The sequence below is a fragment of the Poecilia reticulata genome, chromosome 10, assembly GCF_904066995.2.
Source record: "Poecilia reticulata chromosome 10, P_reticulata-male-v2, whole genome shotgun sequence".
Lineage (NCBI taxonomy): Eukaryota > Metazoa > Chordata > Actinopteri > Cyprinodontiformes > Poeciliidae > Poecilia > Poecilia reticulata.
Genome location: NC_088839.1, coordinates 25,683,331 through 25,709,916, shown reverse-complemented (window position 1 = coordinate 25,709,916; position 26,586 = coordinate 25,683,331). Strand labels below are relative to the sequence as shown.

Sequence of the window (26,586 nt, the reverse complement as noted above, 5' to 3'; positions counted from 1 at the left end):
CGCAACTCAATCAAAACATTCCTGGTTCAAACTGGCAGAAAGGTTTGCACAGCTTGACAGCCGCTCTGCTTAGATTTCAGCTGAATTACAACGTCAGATTCACAGAAACTGCTTCAAGCAGATTCTGAAGTTTCATTCATTCGTTTTTTTTTTTTTTTTGTCTCTTTGATTGAAGAACCAAAGAGGATTGAATGTTCTGGTGTGGACCAGACGTTCTTTTCCAGCTGAGTTGAAACAGAACATTGCAACAAACGTCACATGCCTTCAACTTTCTCACCACAAAGTTTCGTGTAATTTATTGGGATGTTATGTGGCTGACCATCACAAAGCAAAGCACATCTGTAAAGTGAAAATATTTAAAAAATAAGTCAGATAACGTACCTCAAACTTGATCAGGTCGTACCGACAGCATCCCTAATCAACAAGTTTCATATCATGAATGCTTAGCTGGTTTTTAGTTTGAACTGCAGTCACTCCAAAACACAGATTTGCTCTAAGTTAAACCGCTCCAGCTGTATGTTCTTTAAGTTCTTTATACGGGCGGTAAATAAGGCAACACCAATCATACATAATTTAAAATGCTTTACCGGAAAAATACAGGAGATGAGAAACCTGCAAAACCTACTTTAGTCAACTCTGATCTAACTAAATTACTTTAACTGGGAGAAATTAGCTGCATTAGGTTTTATTGTTTTACATGATACATGAGTAGAGGACGTAAACTTAAAATACAAACAAGATATTTAACATTTTTAATTTGAAATTATAAAAATGTAACAATTTCACAAATACTTCTGTAGTGCAGTTCATGTCTGTGATGACTCAAGTTTGTTCCCGATCTTTCTAAAGAGGTAAAAACTGATCTGAAACTGAAAAAAGAACAATAAGTAAAAGTACATCTCTGTTCAGAATCAGAAAATGTTTTATTTGAACACTGAAGAAAAAACATCCAATTTAAGGCTTAGTTTCTAAAAATTAAAACAAAACAAATCCTTCTTAGTCAGTATTAGTATTTCAAAGTTGTACCATTGAAGGAAATGTTATTTATTTATTTTTAAAAGATGAAAAAGCAGAAGATGATCATGATCGCATTTTTATTTCAGCAATAAATTACACAGAATACGTCTTAATTTTGGTATTCACATTAAATTACCCAAATTTATCTTGCTACCAAAAATTAAAAATACAGATAAAAATATCTCTGATTCTCACAAGCTTATTAGTTCTCAATAAATAAAATCAATTTAAAATAAATAGAGCTCATTTCAAAATTAAAATCAAGCAGTTTACAGAATTGTCTTTAGTGGAAACACACAGAGATAAAGAACGAATGAGCAGCAGTTTCTGTAAAATACATAAAAACGCTGACAGATGTAACAATATATAAAAACATTTCTCTGTCTTGAAATCCTTCAAAGTGCACTGCAGACTTTATACCTCTAGCATTGCCTAACCTAAAAGATTTTCAGTTTCTATGAAATGAATGAATTAAATTTAGTTCATTTCAGTGTATATTTCTCATATGTGACAATACTTTAAGGTTAAATGTTCATAATAGTAAAAAAAAATCCTGAGTAACACTTCAGAAATTTGGTTTTTGCGATTTCTCCCTGCTCATTACAAACAATTACCTGTACCCAAATTTGTGACTGATTGATGAATCTTGTCTTGCTGATTCAGAAGCTCACTACTGCCACCTAGCGGTGTGAATGTTTTGGAGATTACGTGGAGGAGTCAGTGACTTGGTGGGGGTGTTGTCAAAGATTTGACAAGATTGCCCTTTTTGTTACGAACGTCCACTGTTACAGAGCGGCTCCAGTCTGAATGCAGGAACAACGGAGAATCATTATTCACACTGAAAACACATGACTGTTGAGGGAATCAAATGCAGAACAGGAGAAAATACCTGAGGTTTCATTGACCCTGAAACGTCCACAGCACAAATGAGTTTTCCACTGTTTCCTCACATTTTCCTTCATCAAACAGTGGAACACAAACACAAAAAATCCTGGACGAAAAAAAACGTCAAAAGACCTGATTATTACGCAGAATGAAAAAAACTAATTGTGCAGTAAAGTCCAACAAACTTATATTTACCTTGAAAAGAGTTGCAGATTGCAAAGAGGTACATCATGACCACTCGTACCGGTTCGAATGAAAAGAAGCCCAACGACCAGGTGAGGCCCAGCAGGACGGTGAGGCCGGCGACTGCTCTGAGGTCCTGCAGCGCGGTGCGGCTCTTGGCTAGCGGTTTGTTGGCCCTCATTTTTTTGATCTGGATCAGAACCACAATGAACACACCCATGTTGCCCAAGAAGATGAGGAGAAAAAATCCCACCACAGTGACGTAGTAGAAAACGTTATTCTGAATCCAACAGCTGTGGGAGTGGAGATGGAGAGATATAATTAAAGCAACAGCTACATAATGTAGTGTTTGTGTTAGCTCCTTGCTGCTGGACTTACAATTGTTCGGTGGACTCGAGCGCCACTCCTACTCGATCAGGTACAGAGCTTCCATAAGCGTCTTTATCTATGGCGAGCACAAGGCCGACTATCACCAAAGGAATACCTGTAAAAGCACAAAAGATTCAAATTATGATGCTCTTGCAAGCAGAGTATGAGACAAAAACAAAGAAGTAAGAATATTTTAAAGGGAGGTTATGTATTTTCCAGGTGTGTCACCTACAGTTTTCTAACACAAATGAGAAGAAATTTGACTTTGCAATTTGATGCCTTGAAATTGGCCTCTGTCTCTTTAATGGTGCGTTCACACTGCGCATCTGAAGCCTCGGTTACAACTGTGTGCAATTTGAAGTCAGACGCTTGGCATTTTGCTCTAGATGCACAACAAATGCGTCAAAATCACTCTTGGTGGGCATTAAGAGAACACGTGTCTTTCAAACTCTTCCTTCTAATGCATATTTTGTCTAAATAAATACAGTATTTATGTAATGCTTATTTAACGTGATTCAACGATTCTGCTGGACGGATTTGGATAGCCCAAATGCGGGAAAATATTTTCAAATAGTAAGAATTATAACTTACTAGACATTCCAGCTTCCTCACTGATCCTCTTCTAAGCAAAGTCCTTTCAATTACTGCCTCTGTAGTCACAACTTGATTGGTCGTAGATTATAGTACGAGAGCAAACGGCGACAATTAGTTAATCCTAAATAGTTTTTGTTTGTGAGATCACGTCGGAAAATGCAAAACTATGAGCGGCGAAAGCTCAGATTTTCCAAATCCAGCATCGGACACGTCGGACGCCCTTGACGTGAGTCAAACGCTCAAAACACTTCAAATCGCACAACGCTTGACGTGCAAAATGCAGCACGACGCACCCTCGACGTGCCTCCACGTAGACTTTGAATGTAAACCAGAGTCTCCTGACACTCAAAATGCATTTGGTGTGAACGCACCATAAGATTCATCTACTCTTTTAGACAATTCTGCTTCAGCCCCTCATCACAACACTGTCACATTTCAATCTGTCCTTTAGGAGTGTTGCACTAATAAGCAGTTCATATGAGCAGCTCAACAGATACGCAGCTGTCACTAGTCTAGAGGGGTGCTCTGCTGTGAGGCGGAAGCTTGATTTAGGTTTTAGGCACCCCTGAATCGCTGCCACTGAAGTTTAAAAGATTTCTCAAACATGCATGAAAGAATCAAAGCAACACTTCTGGTATGTTTCTAATGAGGGAATAAGATTATAATACAATGTCAATCTGAAAAAGTCACTTTTACGTAATATTCCTCCCTTTAAAATTTGTTTTTAATCCTCTTGCACAAACCTGTACATATGTAAATTGCAGAATTTCTTACTACAATTTAAATTTCTGATTGATTTGAGGACTTTAAGAAGTAGAACTGAAACATAACTAAATTTGAAACATGAATACTAGTCCAAGAATAAACCCAAACACCAGATCAAATCTCTCACTCAAAGTTTATTTGTTAGAAAACTGAAAGAGAATAAACTAGAACTTCCTGACATGGTTGTGCAGCAAATTCCACTTTGCAAACTGTTATTGAAAGTTTAAATTAAACTTTTTCTTACCCCATCCAACAGCGCAGAATTTCAGTAAATAGGCAGGCACATAGGTGTTGAAAACCTTCACCAGTGCGAAGTACATGTGAAAGGCCTCCAAGCCCATCCACGTGCAGGAAGCCAAGAGGAAATAGTGGAGGAAAGCAGCTGTCGTGATGCACAATGCATAGTTGGAGAAGGATGCGAGCCACGAGTTGATAAGAAAGAGCAAAGTCAAACCCAGCAGTGCAGTGGACAAGTTGATGAGTATTTTAGATGGATAGTCCTGACGCAGCTTCCTGCAGGAGAAAAAAAATGTTTTCTATAAAATTCAGACATGGGTGAATTTGTTAGCCAAGGTGAACAAAATGCAAAACGATTCTTTTTGTTTTTGTCTTATCGTAATAAAATCACACTGAAAGATAAAAAAGAACAACCTATAATTTAAGTACCGTATTTTCCGCACTATAAGGCACACCTAAAAACCTTCAATTTCCTCAAAAACCGACAGTGCGCCTTATAATCCAGAGCGCCTTATATATGGACTAATATTGAGCCACAACAAGACTAGCAGCTACGGTAAGCAGCCGCCAAATTCATTTTCCCCCGTAGAAGAAGAAGTGCGCGGTGCATGCTGTGATAGTTGTCAGAACGCTGGTTTGTTAATAAAGTTTGATAATACATTTAAAGCTAGGGGGGGCAGAGGGGCAGGGGAAGAGAGACAGAGACTGCGGTGGCAGCGTGTCGGTTGGTTTGTGTTACCCAGAAAGCAGTTGGGCACAATATCGCAACACTAACACCGTGAGTGAAACAATGACTGGGGCAGCCTACTATATAAAGTACTGTGGGACCACTTCTTTACAAATGTGGATGTGTAATAATAGAACAAATTGGCAACCCAAACTGTAGCGTCTATTCTATGCGCCTTATAATGTGGTGCTCCTTATATATGAAAAACGTTTTAAAATAGGCCATTCATTGAAGGTGCGCCTTATAATCCGGTGTGCCTTATAGTACGGAAAATACGGTAGTAAAGTGAGGAAAACCATGAAGAAATACAAGTTTTTAACAAATCTGTCAGTAGCATCATTATTAACAAGAACAAGCTTTTATTTATTTATTTAAACCACTTTAATCTGATGAGAGTATCTGCAAAGAAAAGTAAACCATGCCTTTCCGTTCCCAGGGGGAATAAATAGGATGTGACACAAAATTAATTTCTTTTAGCTGCTAGCAAACAGGAAAGGTAAACATCTCAAAAGCTCAGTTATAGACCTATAACAACTAGTTGCGTTATAGAACAATCATTAAAAGCTGTAAAAGTTAACCATTATTTAGGAGGACTGAAAGAAAAGTACAAAAATGTCAAGTCTGCTAAGCTGTGGTAGAATTTTACAGGTGAAATATTATTCTTCCAATAACAGATTAGAAAATACAAACATATTCACTACATTTTTTACACAATCTTTCTTAGAAAATGCAATTTTAATCTAATGAGTTCTGTCTAACTGTAGCTCCTTTCAGATTGAGCTTTTTTAAAGCATCTTTTCACTTTAAATCTAAATAAACTGCTGCTGGCCTCAAAAGTAAAAGTGAAAATTTATGTCACAATGTGTGTTGGTAGTTACTTACTCAAAAGTAAGGTAGGTGAGCAAAGTGATTCCTAGAAAGATGGAAGAAACGCCACAACCCAGGTAAGAGATCACTGTGAGAATCCGGACGTCTTCGGGGTCCAGTGGGTCTCGGCTTGCATCCTGAAAGAAACAAACAGAACCACAAATTTGATTTCGCCTACCACACATTAAATCACACTTTAACAAAATCATGTGTATTTCTAAACGTAGTGATAGCCGTTGTTGCCAAACACTTTAATTTAGATTTCTTCAGCCCATATTACATTACAAATGTTAAACATTCTTAAAGTTATTTCTTTATTTTCATTGATTTCTGTAGACTTTCCATGATAATTACACAAGTAAGCTACGAGTTTGAAGTGTTGCCCTAAAGTGCTTTACATTGATCTGACTCCTGTGTTTTAAGGTAAATGTTTATTTTAAAGCTAGAGGATAAAGTCCTGATCACATTAAACGTTTCTAAGCTGAATGCATTGTAATGTTTAATAAAATTCATTATCAGATCAGAAATTTTGTTCATGCAATTTGAAACAAGAATTTAAATTATTCCAAAGTAAAATAAGTAGTTATTTTAACTTGATATTGTGAGTAAAATAATAGCGAAACGTGGCTCTTTAACTAGATGAGGACAGTTTTCTCTGGCATATTGTGAAATAATGATTTGGTTTAAATTGCAGCATTAAGTTAAAACTCGCAATTCAAGATTAATGAGCTTAAAAAACAATGTTTAGACTCTTGTTTCTTGTTAAGTGAACTTCGTGAACTGCAATTTCTGAGTTAAAACCAAAACAATTTTCTTGCTGACTTAAATTGCATTTTAAGTCAGTGTTGGGCCTTCACAATGCTCAAAGGAATAGCAATCTTTGTCTTAGTCTATGCAAATGTTTAAACATAAAGAAGTAAAATAGAGATGAATATCATCTGTATTCTGCAGGAGTTTTTTTTTTTTTGTTAGGTTCATTTATGAATGCTCAGTAATGTCTCACCAGCAGGACACCAAAATGTGTGAGGTGATCACACAGACAGCTGGTCTGATGAGGGGAAATGTTCCGGGTTTCACAGCCGCTGCTGCTCCAACCACCAAGGCTACCTGAAAGTACACACACACACACACACACACACACACACACACACACACCAGCATGAACACACACACACACACGACCTCTTTATCAAACCTTCTTATCAACTCAGTAAAAACCCTTTATGAATCCCAGTTGTTCCCTAACAAGGCTCGATTACAGTAAATCCAACTGTACACACAGAAGATAATAAGCAAAGATCAACTCACTGTACTTTTGGAAATCCCAGAACACACACTTTGACTATAAACAGAAGGAAATGTTGGTCATGTCAGAGCAAACAGAGAAAATCTTTGATATAGCTGACAAAACAACAAAGTAATGTGTATACCCGTCTGGTTTCTTCATGTTTGAGGGTCACCACCACTCGTTCCTTCAGGTTGATAACCTGACTGTTATTAACGCTGGCAGAAACTACAAAGGAGTGTAACGTCCAATTTCCATCAATTTCATTGATTAAGTAGGGGTCCTGTTAATAAAAACACAACACTGGTTACTATAGTAATCAGTAGAAAATATCCTTCACCGATATATTTTTTTGCAATACGTAAATTTAATATAGTAAGATAAAAAATTGTACTTAAATCTAAATGTTTTTTATGTTTCATACATAATTTCTCGTTTTTTTTTTTTTTTAGCAATACTGAGACTATTCTCATATATCTGGACAAATTAAGACACCTTAAAATGATCAGTTTCTCTGATTTTACTTTTTATAGGTATATGTTTGAGTAAATGAACATTGTTCTTTTATTCTATGAAATACTGACAACATGTCTCTGAAATTCCAAGCAAAAATTTAGTATTTATTAGCAGAAAATGAGAAATGGTCAAAATAAGGAAAAAGATGCAGTGCATTCAGACCTCAAATAATGCAAAGAAAACAAGTTCATATTCATTTCGAATCAACAACACTAATGTTTCAACTGAGGAAGAGTTTAGAAATCAATATTTGGTGAAATAACCAAGAGGTTTTCATTGGAGTTCAGTGCAGCGGGCTCTTCATTTTTTTCCAGAGTTGTATTTATGGTTTGCTGATTCATAACTTCTTTTTATTAAGAGAATCAAAATAGGTAATAAATTACCTGGAAAAGGTCGGGCGTTCCATAAAAATGAAATTGCACTCGTGTTGTGTTTCTGACTCCAGGTGGGAAAAAGTTGTTGATCTCAGCGGGCAAGGAAATAGTCGCGTTTGTTTCTGCAAGTGGTTTGCTGACAAAGCTCTGGTTAACAAATATCTAGAAGATAAAAGTAAGAAAGATCATTAAAACCATTTTAGCCTAGAAAACCTGTTTGTGTTGTGCGCCTGTGCTTGTATAAAGAATGTAAAATGTTGCACTACTGAGTCAGGAAAGAGTAGGCAACTTTTTTGTTGTTATGCCTTTTATCATCTTTGACCTCTAGGGGTTTCCTCTGCTCTTTGTTTCAGATCTGCCTTGCTGCCACAGATGAGATGTGTTGCAGCTTGTCAGCCACTCCATAAAGAGCATCGTCTCAAAATATCACGCCTCTTCTTCCCCTGGGCTTGAACTACAGTGAATTTGCCTGTAGCTGTCATAAACTTATACAGCTTGGTGTGATTCCTTACAACGAAAATGTACATTTAAAAGGCAGAAGTGTATTGGTTCGCGTTGGAAGCTGATATCAGTTATCTGGCGTTGAGGTTAATGTCTCCTTCACTCCTGTTTTGTGGCTAAAAAGGGAGCTATTGTTTATTTGAGCTATCCTCTACCTTTCTCTTGTACTGTATGTTTTTTACGAACTGTAACTATTCAGAAATTATTAGTTTTTACTGCTACGACACACTTAGGAAAGGTTGTCACAGATTATGTTGTTGTTTTTAAGGGGGCTGTAACAATGCTTCATTTATTTTATTTTTACATTTAATGAGGTTAAATGTGTGCACACATGCTCACAAAAATATTATCTGCATTAATCTAAAATTGAGTTGATCTTTCTTCCTGTTTGAGCCACGTCGAGCATTCAGCATGCTGATGTGAGTTAATCTTCATTGGTGCAGACAGAGCGTCTGCTTGATGCATCATGAGATCAAACAGTGTTATTTTTTCCATTACTATGAGTAGATAGATTTCTTGGCTTGCAGGCACATACAGCTCTTCATCCACTTAAAATGATCAGTTTCTCAGATTTCCCAGTTGAGTAAAATAAACATTGTTCCTTTATTCTATGAACTACTGACAACATGTCTCCAAAATTCATAGCAAAAAATTTAGTATTTATCAGCAGAAAATGAGAAATGGTCATAAAAAGGAAAAAGATGCAGTGCTTTCAGACCTCAAATAATGCAAAGAAAACAAGTTCATATTCATTTAGAAACAACATGTTATGTGCTGCGGGCACATTATTATTCTTGACTATTTCTTTTCCTTGTTTTCTTATAGATTTTAGTTGAATGACCTGTTATTAATCTATTTTGGAGTTTGGATAAATTCCTTTTTGCTCACGTAATTATGTTAATTTGTGGTGCTGTTGGTCCGCCTATAAATAGGCTGGCTTTTGGCATGTTGGGAGAGCCATCATCCTTTCCGAGCTCCGCCTTTTCCGCTCGTCCCACTTGCTCCATCCGTGCGGTGCGCGCACTGACTCTCCAGCCAGCCATGCGATATTTTTGTTAGCTTTTGTTTGTCTTTCTTGTGATTTTGGCCTGGTGGGACCGGTTGTCCTGTTTTCGATCTTTCTTTTGATTAGATTCTCTTTTTGCTTTAGTCCGGTACCAGTAGGGGCTTCGACGGCCCTGTATAGGGTTGGCCCCCTGCTGTACCGTTTTGTTCCGTTTGATCGGCTCACCAGGTCCAACTTTATGTTAATACTTTTGGGGTTTTGTTTTTTCTTTACTTTTGGGAACACGGGATTTGAGGGTCTTAACATTATTTTCTTCGCAGAAAATCAGGAAAAGCTGAATTAAGAAAATCAACGTGAAGAAAATTTATAAATAAACATCTTGTTAAACCCTCACCTTGTTGTCTCGTGTCCTAAATATGTTGTGTCCTTGGTGGACGTAACACAACAACACTAATGTTTTAACTCAACAAGAGTTCAGAAATCAATATTTGGTGGAATAACCAGGAGGTTTTCAATGGGGTTCAGTGCAGTGGGCTCTTAGTTTTTTCCAGAGCTGTAGATCATTGAAGTATATTGAGTGACAGTCTTATTACAATCATACCAGCTTACCTCAGGGTTCAATGTAGATGACACAGACACACCAAAGGTGAGGCCACTGAACTCATCTGGATCGACATTAATCATGGAAAGGACAAGTGCAGGAGATTTGATGTTTATAGATTCCCCTTGAAATTCCATACTGTTCCCCATCTGGTCTGTAAGATCAAGGACACTTTCCCAAAGAATGAAAGAGGGAAAAAATTAAAAAGTCACAGAAAAGTAATATAGAAAATTGAGCATTACACTTTCTCCTTACATGTCAGCGACTGGTGTGACGTCCGTTTCAGAAAGCAGGATGTTGGCCACGATGTTGACAATGTCAACGCCAATAGGTTCGATGATGCTTACATCAACCACTTCACTTAGCTTCTCCATCACCAATCGCAGCTCAGAAGAAGACAGCTGGGAGTTATTACTGAGCTGAACATCTACGAGGTCCTGAATTATGTCCACAACCTCTGCTGCATTATCTAAAAATCATTTGTATTTGTGTTATTTGTGACCATGTTGTTGTTGTACCTATAGGAATAAATGAAAGTGTGTGTGGCTGATTCTCTTACCAGGTGTGACTGTAATGTTGCTGATGTCTGATACTGTTGCAAACTTATCACAGTTTGTCATATTAGGATAATCCCAGCTGGTCGTATCAGTTTCAATGTCTAGTTTACTAAAAAAAAAAAAAAAAAAATTGTAAATTGTTTTGCATTTTTATACCTTTTGACTGAAGGTTGTAAAGAACAGTAGCATTAATAATAATAAAACTGTCTTCTGCTGATTATGAGCTCAATAGGCATCTACCCAACGTTTATTGACAGACCATAAAAATCATCATTACGCAGTAATATTGTTAGATAGTGCATGACACTGAAGCCTTTAATTACAGTAATGATTCATGTGCTTTAAAATGATTTCCTGTTCAAGCTTCAGGATAGCAGAGATGAAGCTGTAATGGCTGAGGGAATAGTTTGGATCATGCTGCTCTTTAATTAACAGATTGTTATGGTATTTGCTGTAGGGTCTGTTTAAAAGATAGCAAATGCAAAATATTATCAGCTTTTGCACACAAGTGCAAAATAAACATTTGTAATGACTGAAACCCTGATCAGAGCTTAGTCAAAAATATATTGTATAAAATTATAAAACACATGCTTTCCATTCTAGGAAAAGAGCGTTTTGCAGAGCATGATCTTAGTATGTTTAATTTGCATTGAAATACTGGTACAAATCAGATTAAACAATGATTTTCCCCTGCAAACCAAGACTGGCCAAGTCTTACCAAAGTCTGTAGGCTCGATTCGATACTGGCTTCCTGCATCCCATCTCTGCAGTGACTTGTGGAAATGTTTCTGGCCAAATGTATCGCCCATATAATGATGAGATATCTTCTTCTAAACAGCTTTTTGGCTCTAAAAAAGAAGAAATTAAAGGATTAAACTGCATAAGATCAACATGTCACTTTCAATTAGATACTTTTAATAAAAATAAATAAATTTTATAAAATTACAGGCTGAAGCTACATTATTTTATGTGTCTGTCACATAAAATAGAAATGAAATGCATTCAATTTTGCTACCATAATGTAATAAAAAATACATTTGAAATGGTACATCATTATTGCACAGTGATGTTTATTTTAGAAACGCAGCTTACCTATTTGTTTGATTGATATATTTGTTGTCTGAATTGCAAAAGAGATGTTTTCGTATCCTGATGTCAAGGCAGAATGAATGAATTGCTCAACATCAGCCACATTGTTTTTGTGATACTCCTGAACATGGAAGGTGCAGTTGTATCTATAGATAACATAAAGGATTAGCATGAAGGCCACAGACATAAAACTAAACAATAAATCTAAAGCAGGAGTGCCCAAAGTTTTTGAGAGCAAGAGCTACTTTTTCTCTCACCAGCTGCCTGAGATCTACCTCATGACACAAAGACTTAAAAATTGCAAATTAAACTCTATTCACTTATTTTATATGTGAATATGCATCAGTTATAGCAGAAATAATAAAGTGACAGAAAACCTAACGCAGTTCCTTCCTCAGTGAGATTCTGACACTGGTCTCTGGTTACTGGTTTCTCAGTCAGAAGCTGGTTGCAAACCTGATGCCAGCAGGTGTCAGTCAGTCATGGTAGATCTGAAATTTGGTTTGATGACCTCGATATGAGAAACTACAGACTGATGGGAGGAACCAAAGAGCCCAGTAAAGGTAAAGGCAAATCTTCGGAAGTCGGGATATAATTAATTTAATTTCACATAATTATCGTGGTAGAATTAGTTAAAACTTAATGAAATATATTTGTCCTACTTGATGTTTGTTGTGACGTATACTCACAAACGAACGAGGTAATTAGTCCAAGTTTGTCGTTTATTGAACGTTCAAAAACTACAGCAGGTGTAATGAGCCACAGCAAAGGTAAGCAAAGGTACAACAACCCGAACAGACGATCAACTCATAACCACGAAATCGACTCAAAACCTTCCGTATTGGGCACCCCTGACCTAAAGGATAAGAATATGTTAAAAACAGCAGATTGTCTTTTATTCACATACTGATTCTGTTTGGTGATGGGAGTCTGGAAAACAAGAAAGCAGAGATTTTACTTCATTTAGATTAAACAGATTGATAAAAATTTCCATCTGAAGATGTGATTTGTCTTGTTTCCATAGTGCAAAGCATACTTACCAGTAAGCCAGTGTACTCTCCCATGCTCCTGTAAAATATGTATCAGTTAAAGACAAAGCCAAAATTAAAATATTAAAAACTATAACACTGATTGTGCACAAAGACTGAAGGAAAACCCACCTATAACCTTCTTTTATGACAAGATTCACCACACTCATACTGTTACTGGTCTCAAGCTTTTGTTGCAGCTTTAAGAAAAAAGGGATAACGTAAATGTTTTTGCATATATAATTTTTTTCAGTGATTATATTAATGTTCTTACCCATTTCTTAATAAAGTCTGTAGGCTTTGACAGGATTCCTCTTATGAGTAAGGTCAAATTAACTCGAAAAAACTGATCTGGCATCTCTGCAACGGAGAAAAATGTAAGAGGTTACATTATACACTCTATCGCTTCAGTAAGAAAAAAAATCACACATGGGGAAATTGCTGTTTATTCTACATGATTGTATTCTTATTTTTGCCTAACTACATTTTATTTTTATTTTTTACTTTTATTAGCAAAGAACCTTGAATGGAAATACTGAAACAAGATCTCAAAGCATCAGCCAAGAACAACAAACTAATTACAAAGAGGTTTAAGAAAGATCTTAATATTTTTGAATATTGCCAAAGCCCTGATCTAAATCCATCAGATATTTTCTTACAGGACCTAAAAGGTGTCTATAATCAAAGAGTCATGCTGAATTCCCCCATTGGAAGACAATAAATTACACTTTTATTCTACTTTGCTCTACTGTGACCCTGACTCAGTTACACCATATCTGTCAGGAGAAGTGGGATGAAAATCCAGAAAATTATGCTCTGAGAAGCTTTAGGAAAAATTTCTACCACGTACAGTTGCAAAAGTAATTCTACTAAATCATTACCTAGTACTAAGAACATGGAAACTTTAGATTAAGAAAAAATAAGCAAAATGTTCTGCATTCAGCAAATTCAAATTTTTTTCATGCAGTTATTTTTTCATGGAGAACTAACCAACTGTTACAGTGCGATCTACAGGTTCTCCTGTCGTTGAAAGCTTAGGAGGTCTTGGCGCTGTGCTCTCCGTTAAACCTCTTTCTGTAAACAAAATTAAACACAATTATTAAAAGTTAACACATGTTTCTATTAGAGTTTAGAAAAAAAATTCACAACCTCACCTGAGGTGGTTAATGAATGCGTAATAGTTGGTGGTGGTCCTGTCACAGGGGGGGAAATCACTAAAATACAGAAAGTGATTCATCAAAATAAATATCAGCCACTGAAAAAGAAAAGTGACCCAAATCTTCTTGTAGCACATTATGTAAGAATATTTTTAAAAATTAGAAAACATATTGATTGGAGACATAAATGATACAATTTATGCAGTTTTTAAATGTCTGGTAATTAATCCAGAGAACAACCCAACGAAGGAACATAAAAACACAAGTCTAATATATTAACCCTTTGCAACAACGTCACTTAATCATTCGAGGCGCCATGATGGACGTCGGAAGTGAAGGACGGGAGTTGTTTTTGCCAGTTTACTCATGGCTTCTACTTGTTCACGTCGAACTCATTTGTCTGTGAAGGTAACACACCTGGATTAGCCAGCTCCTACCTCCTCCCTTCTAATGTGTTGATCTAATTACCGACTTTGCCTGAATTCACATTACATGATTTATATCACTGTCATAAACAGCGTTCCCCCTTTTGTAGGTTAAAAACCTACAAAAGATGCTAACCATTTTTTTCCATAAATGCTAGAATATGACAGTGTGGCATTGTTTTCACGTTAATGATTAGACGCGTATCTTCTCCATTATGCGATATTTAATATCTTTTTAAATATACTTATAACTTATATGAACTTTAATCTTCTTACCTTGTAAAACGAGTTCGCTGTAAATCATTGGTTACATCGAGGGCTGACAGTATTTATGATTGACGGTTGCTACCCATCGCCGCCATCTTTCCTCATTAAAAGTTATGCAATAAAATGACACGTTTGGCTTCTATCCTTTTCTGTTTATTCATCCGTCCGCGCAGCACCCATTGACTATCTTTAAAGTGAAATCAACTAAATAGAAGCGATTTTAGGCTACCGGAAGTCTGTTTTTAGACCAGCTTTAAAGGAAAGGTTGTTTTGACGTCTGTAATGGCGGCGGAGCGGGCAGATTTCTGAAGAGCGTGACGTCACGTGCAAAGAGTCAATATCCAGAGTTGAATTTCCAGCCACATTAAAACATTACATCATTCTAATCAAACACCAGAACTGAAAAAAGTGAAGCAGTTACTGCGTGTGCTCAAATCAACATGCCCTTTAATTAATAATCCTCCATGTGATTGCTGTGTGTGATCAGTGATCTGTAGCGGAAGACATGGGCTCACCAGCAGGAAGTACGGTGATGCTGTCATGGACAGCTTCTATGGTGAGGAAGTCGAAAGAGAAGTTCGTACTCAGTAAGGCAGAAATGTCCGTCTGAACTGTTTTTACGTTCGCAGCAGGATCCACGCTCACGTAGACCTCACAGCCGAAACTAAAGAGGGGAAATATGAGAGCATGTTAATAGATTATGCAGACTAGTTTGGATTTTATTTAATTAAATTTACACTTTCTGCCAATCTCACCATTTCTCACAGACTCTGCTAGACATTTTTGCCAAATCCTACAAAGCAGAAACGGTTGGAAATCTTTACTTAAATGTGACATGTGTTTGCAATTTGTTTAAGAAAAAGAAGATCATTTATTTATTTATTTATGTTTTCATTAACATGTATTATTTAAAGACGTACCTCGTCTAGGTGCATCTGGCATGTTGGCCTGTAGAGAACACAGATGGGTCAAATTTAAGTCTCATTTTTTATTTATTTGTTCCTTAGCACATTTTGTACGCATAATTTTAAAGATGTTTTACTATTAACCCACCACTTATTTTGATTATGTAATCAGCTAAATCTAAACCATAGATTTTATATGCCTACTACAAAATGAAACCATCATTAAACCTCCTGCAATTGTCAGGTAAACCAAACCATAAAAACCTATAAAACACCATTTTGTGTACTTTTACTATAGTAGTTGTTCTATGACTGCAATTTGAGAAAATAAAATGTATTACCTTTGAGAAACGAAAATGTCTTGGACAGAAATGTTGTTGGGAAAAATGTTCACAAGCTGAAAAATAGAAAATGGTATTATTGTTTTAGTTCTGACAATAGTCCTGATATTACATATCTGCCTTGCTTTTCAATGGCATTCAACTATATTTTGCTTAAATTAATCCATTATTTATTTTCTGTAGAGTTTTGTATTGTAGAGTTTTGTCTCTTGTGTCAGAAACATTGGAGATGTTGAAATGATGTTACTTGCACTCTCACAGATTTCTTAAATGTTTCAAATTTTAAAAGTTTTATTATTAGACAAAGATAACCAGAGTAAGAACAAGATAAGGTTTTTGAAGTTTATTCATTTAAGACAAAGCCATCCAAAACCTATGTGAAAACTAGTTAATCTCTTACCAAATCATGACTTTTTGTTAACTACAATTTGCTTTGAAATCCTTTGTTTTGCTTAACTTAATCACTCTCAAACCTGCAGAATCCAAAAATCATCTAATTAATACCCATCTAATGACATGGAGCAGACTAAAGGATTTTAAAAAGTAGCACAAAAGTCATGCCATGTCTTAAGAAGCAAATTTTTGAATTTATCAATATGAAAAAGTTTACAAAAATAAGTCTTTGGGACTCCAGTGAGCAACAGTAACAAATTAACAAATTGAGAAAACATGAATCATTGGTGGTTCTTCCCAGGAGTGACTGGTCTGCCAAAATTACTCAAATAGCGCATAAATAACTAATCAAGGAGATTACAGAAGAAACTAGATTCTAGATAAAACATTGTCTAAAGAACTGCAGGCCTTTCCCAGTTGGTCATGTTTTCACAGTAATTCAAATAAAATCATCTGAATAATTTAAGGCCGTCATAAATTGTTGATAGATTATCAAAATTTCACCTCCAGATAGTTGGATCATTTGCTGGTCACTTTGCTACTGTGCATTTCCCCACTGAGGGAATACGGTAAAAAAAAATTATATTCTATCAGTTACACCATAAACTCCATCAATTTTACACCCTTCTTCCCATTATACATGCACTTTAAAAACAGATCTTAAGACTTGAAAATAGGTTGGAAAATGTCCTCAATTTCTTTACATTTAGATTGTCATATCAACATGCGTGACAAGATAGGAAATAGTGACAGCAGATGTTTGTACCCAGTTTCTTGTGATTCCTTCCAGAGCCAGTGAGCAGTTTTCAGGACTTTCGAGGTTGGTTACGGTCACCCACATTTTGATTTTGTAATTAGACCAGCCTAAAAATAGAAGAAAAAAACAAGGACCATGTCAGAGTCATTAATAGGGTCGTGAACCTCAAAATTAGACAAGTCGGAATATTTCTTTTTTGACTCCAAAGTCAGCAAAATAGAGTGATTTTAAAAAGTAATTTTGCAGGCTTGTTAAAGTAATCATGCTTCTTAAACCTTACTGCACTTTGTCACATTACATCTACAAACTTCAAAGTATTTTTTCTGGCTGACTGCAAGTTGTATTTTTTACATTTAAATTAAAAACCGTTTTGAAACTGTAACTTTTCCTTCATTTCACCATTCTAATCTAATTTGTGTTGGTTTATCACTTACAAGAGCAATATTATGTGTTTTCTAAGCATATAGTGTCATTTTATAGCACAACCAAGTAACTATCTTAACTTGAGTTGTTAGGAAAATGCTATATATATATCAAATATGACTTTACTTTGTAATTTAACACCTTGAAATTGGGCATCTGTCACTTTAAAAACTCCTAGTTTTCATAAACTCCACCTTAAGAAAGTTATCACAACATGGCTCCTCTGTTAACCCTTTAGGAACATTTTTATGTTCCTAAAGGGTTAACAGAAAATGCTGGCAGAGTTGGCTTAGTATAATGAGCCACTAAGGTAGCTTATTATACAAGCTACCACTTTCAGTACCAAGCACTAGGTGTTTGGTACTGCAAACACCTAGTGCAGTACCACTAGGTGTTTGCTAATTGCTGCTGGCTAGTCTGAAGGAGCTGAATGGTTGCCATGGAGCTTAAAGGATTTCTCAAACATGCATCTACGAATCAAGGCAACACTCCAGGTATGTTTTTAATGAGGGAATAACATTATAACATGAAGTAAAGCTCAAAAATTTTTATTTTACATAATACTGCCCCCTTATAATTCCAGTTAATTACAGTTTAGCTTCTAGTGAAAAAATGAGAAACAGTGTTTCAGACAGACTTATATGAGCAGTTATATCAGTAAAAATAAAATCCCATATTTACCACAGGTTAGGTTGTTGTCGGGGACAGGAGGGCAGTCATACTTCCACTGCCGCAGATCCCAGCTCACCACATCTCCGTCTGCACAACCCAGGCTGCTCACCTCCTCAGCGCTCCACTCCTTCCCCCACATCCTGAACAAACCTATCTCACCAAGCAGGTTGTTACCGCTCTCTGGCTTCAGTTCACCGTTAGGGAGAACACTATGAGAAACCCCCAGAGTCAGAGTGCCATTTTGTGCCAGCTGTTGGTGTGCATCATCTGAATAAAAAAATATATTTTCTACAGTAGGTTCATTTAGGTACACATTCAGCCTCTGGTTTTTACCAGACCATGTGAGACAGATGGAATGCCATTTCTTTGATGAGACTTCTTGATGTACTGGGTATTGTTTTCCAAAAAGCCAAATTTTAAAATTTGCATTATTGCCTTCAAGTCCCAACTCTTTCCGTTCTGTAGATCTGTAAAGAAAGCCTGTCCATTGTGCTGAACTGGTGCGTTTTAAACGAATGCAGACGCTCAGGTCCGTCAGAGCTGGAACGCTCACTTCCGGGTGGAGCTGCCACAAACATGGAGGCCCTTTAAACTCCAACTTCTTTCCCCACAGACTGGTGCTTTCAGAGTTGGCTGCTGAAAGGATGCACAGAAAAGACTAATGAAGACCAAAAAAACAGTTTTTGAGCTCATAACACCTCTGTTGCTGTAGAAAATTAACAAAACAATTGGATAAGAACTTACACATCTCTAAATACAGCAAACATTAGTAAAACGTGTGATTTATTTTTTTCTAAATGCATTTCTATTGGCATGAAAATAGTTCAAGATGTTGGTACCAACTCAGCCAAACAACACACAAAAAACAAATGACAACAAATAAATCTGTACATTATGTGTGTTAAAGTAGAATAAGTATTTACTACTTTACAAAAACAAAAAACAAGCTGTAAAAACTCATAAGATGCAAAGAAAATTCTGAAAGCAGTCAATTTTAAAAATATTTCTTACTATCAAGGTATCACACAAGATGTAGATTATGCTGGATAAAAGCAACGAGCTCATCAAAACCTCTGCAATGGACCAAGTGAGCATTCCTGTCACTACGACAACTATTTCACCATAAATCAATAATCATTAGATGTGCCACACAAGACTTGACCACGTCAATCTGCCACGTTTAGGAATGACTGACATTATTCAGCATAAAATTATTAGCATCAAATTCATATTTGCTAAATTAAAGATGTTATTTGACAACAGCGTTTGATCTGACAACATCGCACAACCAGCCCAGATTAAAATGACTTGAAAATTTACACTTAATCCTCTTTTTTTTATTTATTTATTCTCTTTGGCCTTAATTTAGTTTTCAGTATGGTTGATTATTCTGTGCTGATTCAGGATCTTGGAAATAATACGTCTAAATTGTAATCTCTCAATTGTCTTTCCTTTTATCCTACTGCTAGGACCTTTTCTGTTTCTTTTCATAACTTTGAATTTGATCGTTATTCTTGCTCATTGTGTTCCACAAGGATCTATTTTTTTCTTAATTCATTCATTTTTCTTCAGTTTTCTTGATTTTGTGTGGACATAATTTTTTATATTTGCTTGATTTGTTGTTTTTAAGTGTTTTTATTGTTGTAAGACATTTAGTCTTCAAAGAGAAGACTAAATGTGCTTCTCTTTGAAGCACATTTAGTCTCGAGCTGTCAGATGAAATGTGCTTCATAAATATAATTTACTTGAACTGATCAATAAGGAAGACATCAATCCCAAACAATACTTGTTTCAGTTAGGTTCTTCTTCTTAATGTGAGATTCCTTGTCATTTCCAAATCAAAGCCTGTTCTGCAGAGTAATAAATACATTTGAGGACATATAAAAAAAATCATTTTCTAGCACTCACTTCACATGTTTTAATTTATAAAAATATATATATATGACTTCATTCTTCAAAGGCATATGAAGTGAGTCATACTTTGGGCGAAGTATGGAGCCCAAAGTAGCTCCATACTTCAAAGGTGCTACTTTGGACAATTGATTTAATCTTACCTGAATTTAGAGGACACAGTGACATCAATATAGACAAACAGATGATCAGAAAAGTTAAGTTTCTCATTGACGTCATGACAGCAATAATTGAAGCAAAACTTCAGGACTTCTTCAGCTCTCAGGTGTTCATCTGCTGTAAAAGAGCAAGAAAATCTGTCATGTTTTATTCATCAAGAAAGAATAGCATGCTAAGAATTTTGCATAACTAAATTGAGTGAAACAAAATGAGACTTACCATTATGTTCTCACTTTCTAAGGATCCAGTTTTATGTTATTAAGTGAGAAAGTAAGCTTTCACTTCAGTTATTGAGAAGTTATGTGGACCATGACAGCTGGCAAATGTCCCTTTATTACTCTTTGAGCACAACTCCACACCCACTCCCTTTGGTTTCTGGAGTTACTCATTAATCACAAGCAATAAAATTAACCAAACATGCTATTGCTTAACAAAAAACTTCACGAAACAAACAAAAGAAAGTTTTAATGTTGCATTGTGCATGTGCAATTTGGAAGACAATAATATATCTCTGCATCTCGTTGCACAGCAAACCTATAAATGTTTCAAGCAGCTTCTTCAAATACATGACTTAAAGCAACAGAAAACAGGGTTTGTCATTTAATTTCTGTCATTAGTCATAGTGACGGCCACATCATGCGGATGTTACTGTGCGTGTGTTTGTGTGTAGGTTTTATCAAGCCATGAGTTCAGCTTAATATTGGTCATGCTTTGAGTTTTATCTTCAAGTGATAACTGTCCAAACAAACCTAATTGGCTTTTCCGTGACACTGAATGGCTTTCAGCTGTACAGAACTGAAGGCAGGCCAAGGCCATCAAAACACTGAAAAAATTTAACAACCAGTGTGAATTAACAGAATTTGTACTCATGTTTTCAGAAAGGTAAATTTTTAAGCCAAAGGTAACTTTGAGGCATTTTTTCTTCCCCTTCTCCTTTTTTCTTGCTCGATACTCCCATCAAGTGGCCAAACCCTGTATTGCAACCTTTTGTATTGAAAGAGTTTATGAACTTTTCTGTCATCCACACCATGAGCCTAGACTTTACCAAGGTGTTGCTTCCACCAGAATCAAAGATTTGACCCCAGAAATGCAGACACTCTGACACAAACAAAGTCTCTTTGTTGCACTAAAAACCGCTAACAAGGACCTCATTCATCTATTTTTATCCCCTTCCATTTTCGTCTCACTGGTCCGGAGTAAAATGAGAGAGGGTTCCCCAGAGAGCATCTGAGACGACCGGATTGTGACGTGAAGTGCCCCATCTGGGGGGCTTGTATTCACTGGTCTAAGGTTACCCTGCTTGGGAACCCCTCCTGCGTCACAGGTGATGTAGAGCGGTGGGATTTCCCAAAGATCGTTCCCACTGTTTGAATTATTCCTCTAAGAAACTCTGAGATCAGGACGAACACAGAAGGTGTGGTGATATTGAGCAGACATCAAAAAATTTGTAAGTGTTTGACGTTTTTAATCCGTTCAACTTTCTGTCTCAGAATGTGTTGCTTTTGTTTTTGTTTAACATGTGAAATAATTTTTAAAGGTTGTGTTTCCTCAAGTTGGAGCATACACAATAAAGAAGAGGCATGTTTACTTTTCTGATTGGAGCTTCTTTCATTTTGATGGTATGTCTGTCTTCTTATTACTTTCCTTTTTCACTGTCATTTAAATATGATGGCACAGTGCATAATTTTCCTAAATATTGTGTTAGTATTTTGTGGATTTTCTGCAGAACAACATTATGAACAGGAAAACACGCCTAAAACATGAAACACAGCTGTCTCTTTGGATCAGGGTTGAGAAACACTGAGATAGAGAAGTCATTAAGCATAACTTGCTGAAATGAACGTTTCACTACCTGGCAAAACTTCTATATATTGAGGGGAATCAAGCAGTTGGATTAAGATGTTTTAAAGCAGACCATAACACATTAGAGCAAGAAACTGGCCCTTGAAAACGTACATTGATGTAACAGACTTGAAAATGTATAATCTCCATCCAATTTTGAAAAGAAGAGTGGCCAAAAGCATCCTAGTTTTTGGTGTGCAAAGTGGTTTGGGATAAATGTATTCCAAGGAAGGAAGGAACTGAGTAATAACCAGCGGGCTGAATAGCATGCAACACCTTTTGTAAGAAAACATTTAGAAAAAAATGTAAACTTTCTCAGGAATGCATCATTCCTGAGAAAGATGCATTTATTTGTGTTTGTGGCTGTAGTTGACAACATGCAAGAAGCTTCAGGAAGCAAATCTTTTGCAAAGCTCTGTAAATTTCTTTAGTGATGGTGAAACAATAACAAAGGATTGATTTAGCTTGTAGTCTTCCCTGCTTGTTTCTAAACTCCTAAAATTAATCCCCCTCCTTTGTGTGCACAGGTGCAATCTGAGCCTAGATGTGATCAGACGGAGTACTTGCACCATAATGGCACCTGTGTTGCATGCCCTGTCTGTAAACCCGGAGAACAGCTGTCAGGGGTAATGCAACGCTATTTCACAGCATCATTTCCTCCTTTAAAACCCGCTGACACTAAATCTACACCATGTATAATTTCCAGGATTGTGGCTTTGGTTATGGAGGGGATGGGGTGTGTATTCCGTGTGAAGCAGGGACGTTCAGCACAGATACGAGTGTGGATCCCTGCAGGAGATGCACCCAGTGCAACCTGCTGAACCGCCTGGCGTTGGCTGCCTGTTCACCCACCAGTGACTCTGTGTGTGGGCACTGTCTCCCAGGGTTAGTCCCATCCACAGCGCCAGAGAAAACACCAGTCGCATTTTGTTACTAGTTTCAGCTGTATGTGTTATTGTGTGCAGATATTATGAACTGAAGAGCCTGACAGGGGAGGCGGAGCTGCTGTGTATTCCTTGTGACAGTCATGACACAGTCCACAAAGAGTGTTTGCACTTTTCTTCTCGAGACTCAAAAACACGTAAGACCCAAAGATAAACCAGTGACACAACACACGCAACTTCATGCAAACGTTTTTGTATCTATTGGTGATTTTGTGAAACTGATATTTTGTTTGACAGAGAGTGCCATCCTGTTACCAGTCAGAAAGTCAGAAGAATCAACAGCGAATGGTAATTCAGTGTTTATACATAAAGATCAAGAGAGAAATTTACATACAAGTTTAAAATTTAAGACTTCAATAACTATACAACAAACATAAATTACTTAAATGACTGAAAACAAGATTTTGGTGCACAGGTTGGAATTTTTGTGAACTTTCTTTAATCCTGTTGGGATTTCAACAGGCTGGCTGCTGCAGTGAGATGCAGCTGAATAATTTGAAGGTACCCAACCAACATTTACATTTTGGTCCATAAATAGTCAGAAAAATTAACCCTCTTCAGAGATTGTCTTCTGCTCCCATGTTAACCGCATCTGTATATGTTTGATGCAGGACAACTCGAGATAAAAAGTTGACTTCTTGTACAATTTGAACCTTTTTGAGACCCAGAAAATACGCTGCCAATACGATTTGTAAATAGACCTGAAAGGAAGCCTAGTGTGACTCCAAGCCCAGTAAATACTCAGTCTGCCTGACGAAAATCCACATGGGGCCTGCAGTCACATGTCCACTGAGTAGTCCTCCGTTTTCATTATTTCATTGTTTTTAAAATTCAACAATGTTGTTAGTTGTATAACCTAGTACAAAAAGAACAGTTCAAATCTATCCATGAATCTCCAAAATGCCAGGATATTCATATCCCTGAAGAGTGCATGTAAATTTCCACCTGAACTCTTAACATGTTTTTAATTTCTTTTGTATGTTTTCTTATTCTTCTTTCAGGAATAAAAGAGGAAAGTCTTTCTGTGATCTTCATCGGCGCTGCTATAGTGTCCCTGTTTTTCCTTATTTCTCTGTTACTTTGGATTCTCCTCCTTACTGCAAAAAGATTCAGTAAGTTAGATTATTAACATTTCATCCATGTTTTCTGTTTTATTTGTGTTTGGTTGACAACAGTGAGATTCTAAGCATGTTTCTCTGTTCAGAGCAGATTCCTGAGCGCCGTCTGAAGCCTGAAGGTTTGCTGTCTGCAGCAGACATTCAGTACGAATGTCCCTCCAGTCCCGCAGAGAGAGCAACACAACAAGACCGTCCTTCAGAGCCTGTTTCACCCGAAGACTCACCACGGTATGTTTTCTGTGAAATCTGGAACAAAGAACAGCTTTATAAGCATTTATTTAATCTATGTCCTATTTTTTTTTAAACGTTAAAATACCCAGAGGCCCAAACTCTCTGAACCATGAGAGTGAGCTGCATCCCACTTCTATCGTGATTAATGTCACCACCAACATCAAGCCCTGCAGTCAGAAACAAGATAACATCATGCAGGAAGGACAAAAAGGCTTCACCACAGAAGAGGTGCTTTGTTTTATTTTCCTCATTTTCTGAGAATCTCGCAGCAGCAACACTGAGACCTTTGCTGAGCGCTCTGTGTCTTAAGATTTGAGCGTTTGTTCAAACTTCAGTTTTAAAGTTCATTTTAAAGAACTTTTCTTCATGTACTGAAGTGCATAGTAGGGCTGCAAATAGCTATTATTTTAGTAATTGATTATTCTGCCAACTAATCAATTAATTGGATTTTAAAAATTTGGCACTTTTTGTAGATTTTTCATTTAACTACTTAAGCTAATTTTATACAATATTAGAAATACATGAAAAATGCAAATGAACAAATAAGTTAATTCATTGTTTAAATAAGAAATGCCTAAAATGCATCAACAAAGCAGTCCTTTGGTGAATGCTTGATTATTTGTAGCAACATCAAGTTTTGGGTAGAGCATATTTACAGACAAAGATTTTTTTTATTCCATTTTTTACATTATATATATATATATATATATATATATATATATATATATATATATATATATATATATATATATATATATATATATATATATATATATATATATATATTTAGGCTATTTTTTTTAGCCTAAATGTAAAGTTTGTATATCTTTTGTACATTTTTGGTTTAATTACTGCTCTGACTGTAATGATCTTTCAGTAAAATGATTTTTTTTTGTCTTAATAATTAGTGATTAGTATATTAGATGACAATTATTTCAAAAATTGTGAACTAAACATATTTTTTTATAAAAGTTGTATACTGTGGCATAAAGCGTAATGTATAGTACCCTGGTTTTTAATTAACTTGTTCTCAGTGCGAGTAATAAGTCAGATAATTACAGGATAATAAATTAATTTATTCTAAGTCATAGTATCAATCATAGTTGGATTACTGTTAGCGTCAGTGATCAAATATATTCATTAGTAAATAAACGACTGAGTAATCCTGCTTCATCTACTATATCAACATTAGGTGGAGCAAAAACTGCAGACAATATGGGAGATTGCTCAGGGTACGTACTTTACCTTACACTATAAAAAGATCTAAATATTCTCCAGTTGTGTGTTTTAAATTCTGAGCTCTTATTTTGCAAGTTCTTTCTGTTGTTCTGAATCTGTTCAGGTCAGAGTATCGAGGTGCTGAGCTACGACGCCGTCCAGGATTTGTCGCTGCTGCTCGACTCTCCCAACCACGTCTACGTTTTGAGGAAGCTGGGGCTGTCTTTGGGTGTGCCGCCTCACCTCACTGCTCATTTCCACAGCTTCCAGGACCTTTTTCAGTACCTCCGCACCTCCACCTACACGCAGCTTCCCCAACTGGCCCAGGCCGCTGCGCTCCTGCCTAATTTTGAAGTTGTTTCGAGGATACACAAAGCCCTGGTGAACAAGTGATTACTTACACCCTGAGGATGCGTTCCCATGACTTGAACTGTTGTGTGTTACTCATAACCTGCTCTACATGATGACACAGTCACCAGATCACGCTGAATTTACTTCCTGCAAGATGAAAAAGACATTGTTACTTCTGTGGAAAATAGATTTGGAGTGAAATTTGACACCACTGTAAGATGATTATTCATAGCAGAGCTGACTTCACTAATTTATTTTGTGTAACATGTGCTACGCAGAAAATAATGCATGTGTTAAGATGATAAACTAATAATTTCAGATAAATTAATCAGATTTTATACTTTGTGTGTTTTCAAAATCGCAGCCACGTTACTCCAGCTGCAGTTCTAGGCAATGTTGCTTCCTGTGCACAATGTGAAATGGGTGAGCAGCCCTCTGGCAAAAGCATGTGAGACAAAGCCAGACAGAGGATACAGTGTTCATGGTAAAAGAAAGGAACTTGAGCTCTGAGAACATTTTCTTATCCGCTTACTGGGAGATGTTTGTGAATTGATCATCTCTGGGTCTAAGAGATTCTCCAACACATCAAATCTGGTAAGACTTAAAGCTATCCCATTCTTTTAAAAATTATATCAAACATTCTTTATAGGGAATTCAAGTGCTAAATGTACTACATTTATTTTTTCTGTCTGAAATTAGTAAAGTAAATTAGTAAAATATGTATTTTAAATTATACAACAGTCATAATAAGAATTTGTGTTAACAATAATATTTTGTGGCAATAAAAGAGAGTAATAGTTTTATTTAGTGCAATTAAGAAAGAAAAAGAAAACTTTTTGAAGCCAGGACCTTTTTCAGTACCTCTTCGTCT

The 26,586-nt window shown here is 36.3% G+C and overlaps 2 protein-coding genes across 2 annotated transcripts; one reads left to right on the top strand and one right to left on the bottom strand.

The window, feature by feature from the left end:
• Positions 1–1,077: 1,077 nt before the first annotated feature.
• Positions 1,078–20,128, bottom strand: adgrg4a (adhesion G protein-coupled receptor G4a). The gene is made up of 28 exons (XM_008420688.3): positions 19,996–20,128; positions 17,951–18,577; positions 16,856–16,953; positions 15,697–15,752; positions 15,371–15,398; positions 15,206–15,243; positions 14,966–15,114; positions 13,756–13,815; positions 13,592–13,675; positions 12,876–12,961; positions 12,734–12,801; positions 12,614–12,641; positions 12,481–12,503; positions 11,577–11,719; positions 11,203–11,332; positions 10,487–10,593; positions 10,183–10,396; positions 9,936–10,098; positions 7,829–7,981; positions 7,075–7,212; positions 6,953–6,986; positions 6,648–6,751; positions 5,660–5,781; positions 4,058–4,326; positions 2,464–2,569; positions 2,098–2,378; positions 1,907–2,008; positions 1,078–1,820 (listed from the first exon to the last, which is right to left on the bottom strand). Exons 1-28 carry the CDS (start codon positions 20,069–20,071, stop codon positions 1,735–1,737), a joined length of 3,573 nt encoding a protein of 1,190 aa, XP_008418910.2. The 5' UTR covers positions 20,072–20,128; the 3' UTR covers positions 1,078–1,734.
• A 1,420-nt stretch (positions 20,129–21,548) lies between these two features.
• LOC103471594 (tumor necrosis factor receptor superfamily member 19-like) lies at positions 21,549–25,581 on the top strand. The gene is made up of 9 exons (XM_081611759.1): positions 21,549–21,630; positions 22,381–22,479; positions 22,560–22,738; positions 22,819–22,934; positions 23,035–23,085; positions 23,799–23,909; positions 24,002–24,143; positions 24,236–24,374; positions 25,339–25,581. Exons 1-9 carry the CDS (start codon positions 21,592–21,594, stop codon positions 25,411–25,413), a joined length of 951 nt encoding a protein of 316 aa, XP_081467885.1. The 5' UTR covers positions 21,549–21,591; the 3' UTR covers positions 25,414–25,581.
• The last annotated feature ends 1,005 nt before the right edge of the window (positions 25,582–26,586 follow it).

Excerpts from the sequence above, each read along its gene's own strand:
- LOC103471594 (XM_081611759.1), top strand. The coding sequence starts at position 21,592 with ATGTTTACTTTTCTGATTGGAGCTTCTTTCATTTTGATG. Across the intron at positions 22,739-22,818 it reads TGTGGGCACTGTCTCCCAGG|ATATTATGAACTGAAGAGCC; the intron begins GTTAGTCCCATC and ends TATTGTGTGCAG. Across the intron at positions 22,935-23,034 it reads TTCTCGAGACTCAAAAACAC|AGAGTGCCATCCTGTTACCA; the intron begins GTAAGACCCAAA and ends TTTGTTTGACAG.
- adgrg4a (XM_008420688.3), bottom strand. The coding sequence starts at position 20,071 with ATGACGTCAATGAGAAACTTAACTTTTCTGATCATCTGTTTGTCTATA. Across the intron at positions 15,399-15,696 it reads GACATTTTCGTTTCTCAAAG|GCCAACATGCCAGATGCACC; the intron begins GTAATACATTTT and ends TGTTCTCTACAG. Across the intron at positions 10,397-10,486 it reads CAACATTACAGTCACACCTG|ATAATGCAGCAGAGGTTGTG; the intron begins GTAAGAGAATCA and ends AATGATTTTTAG.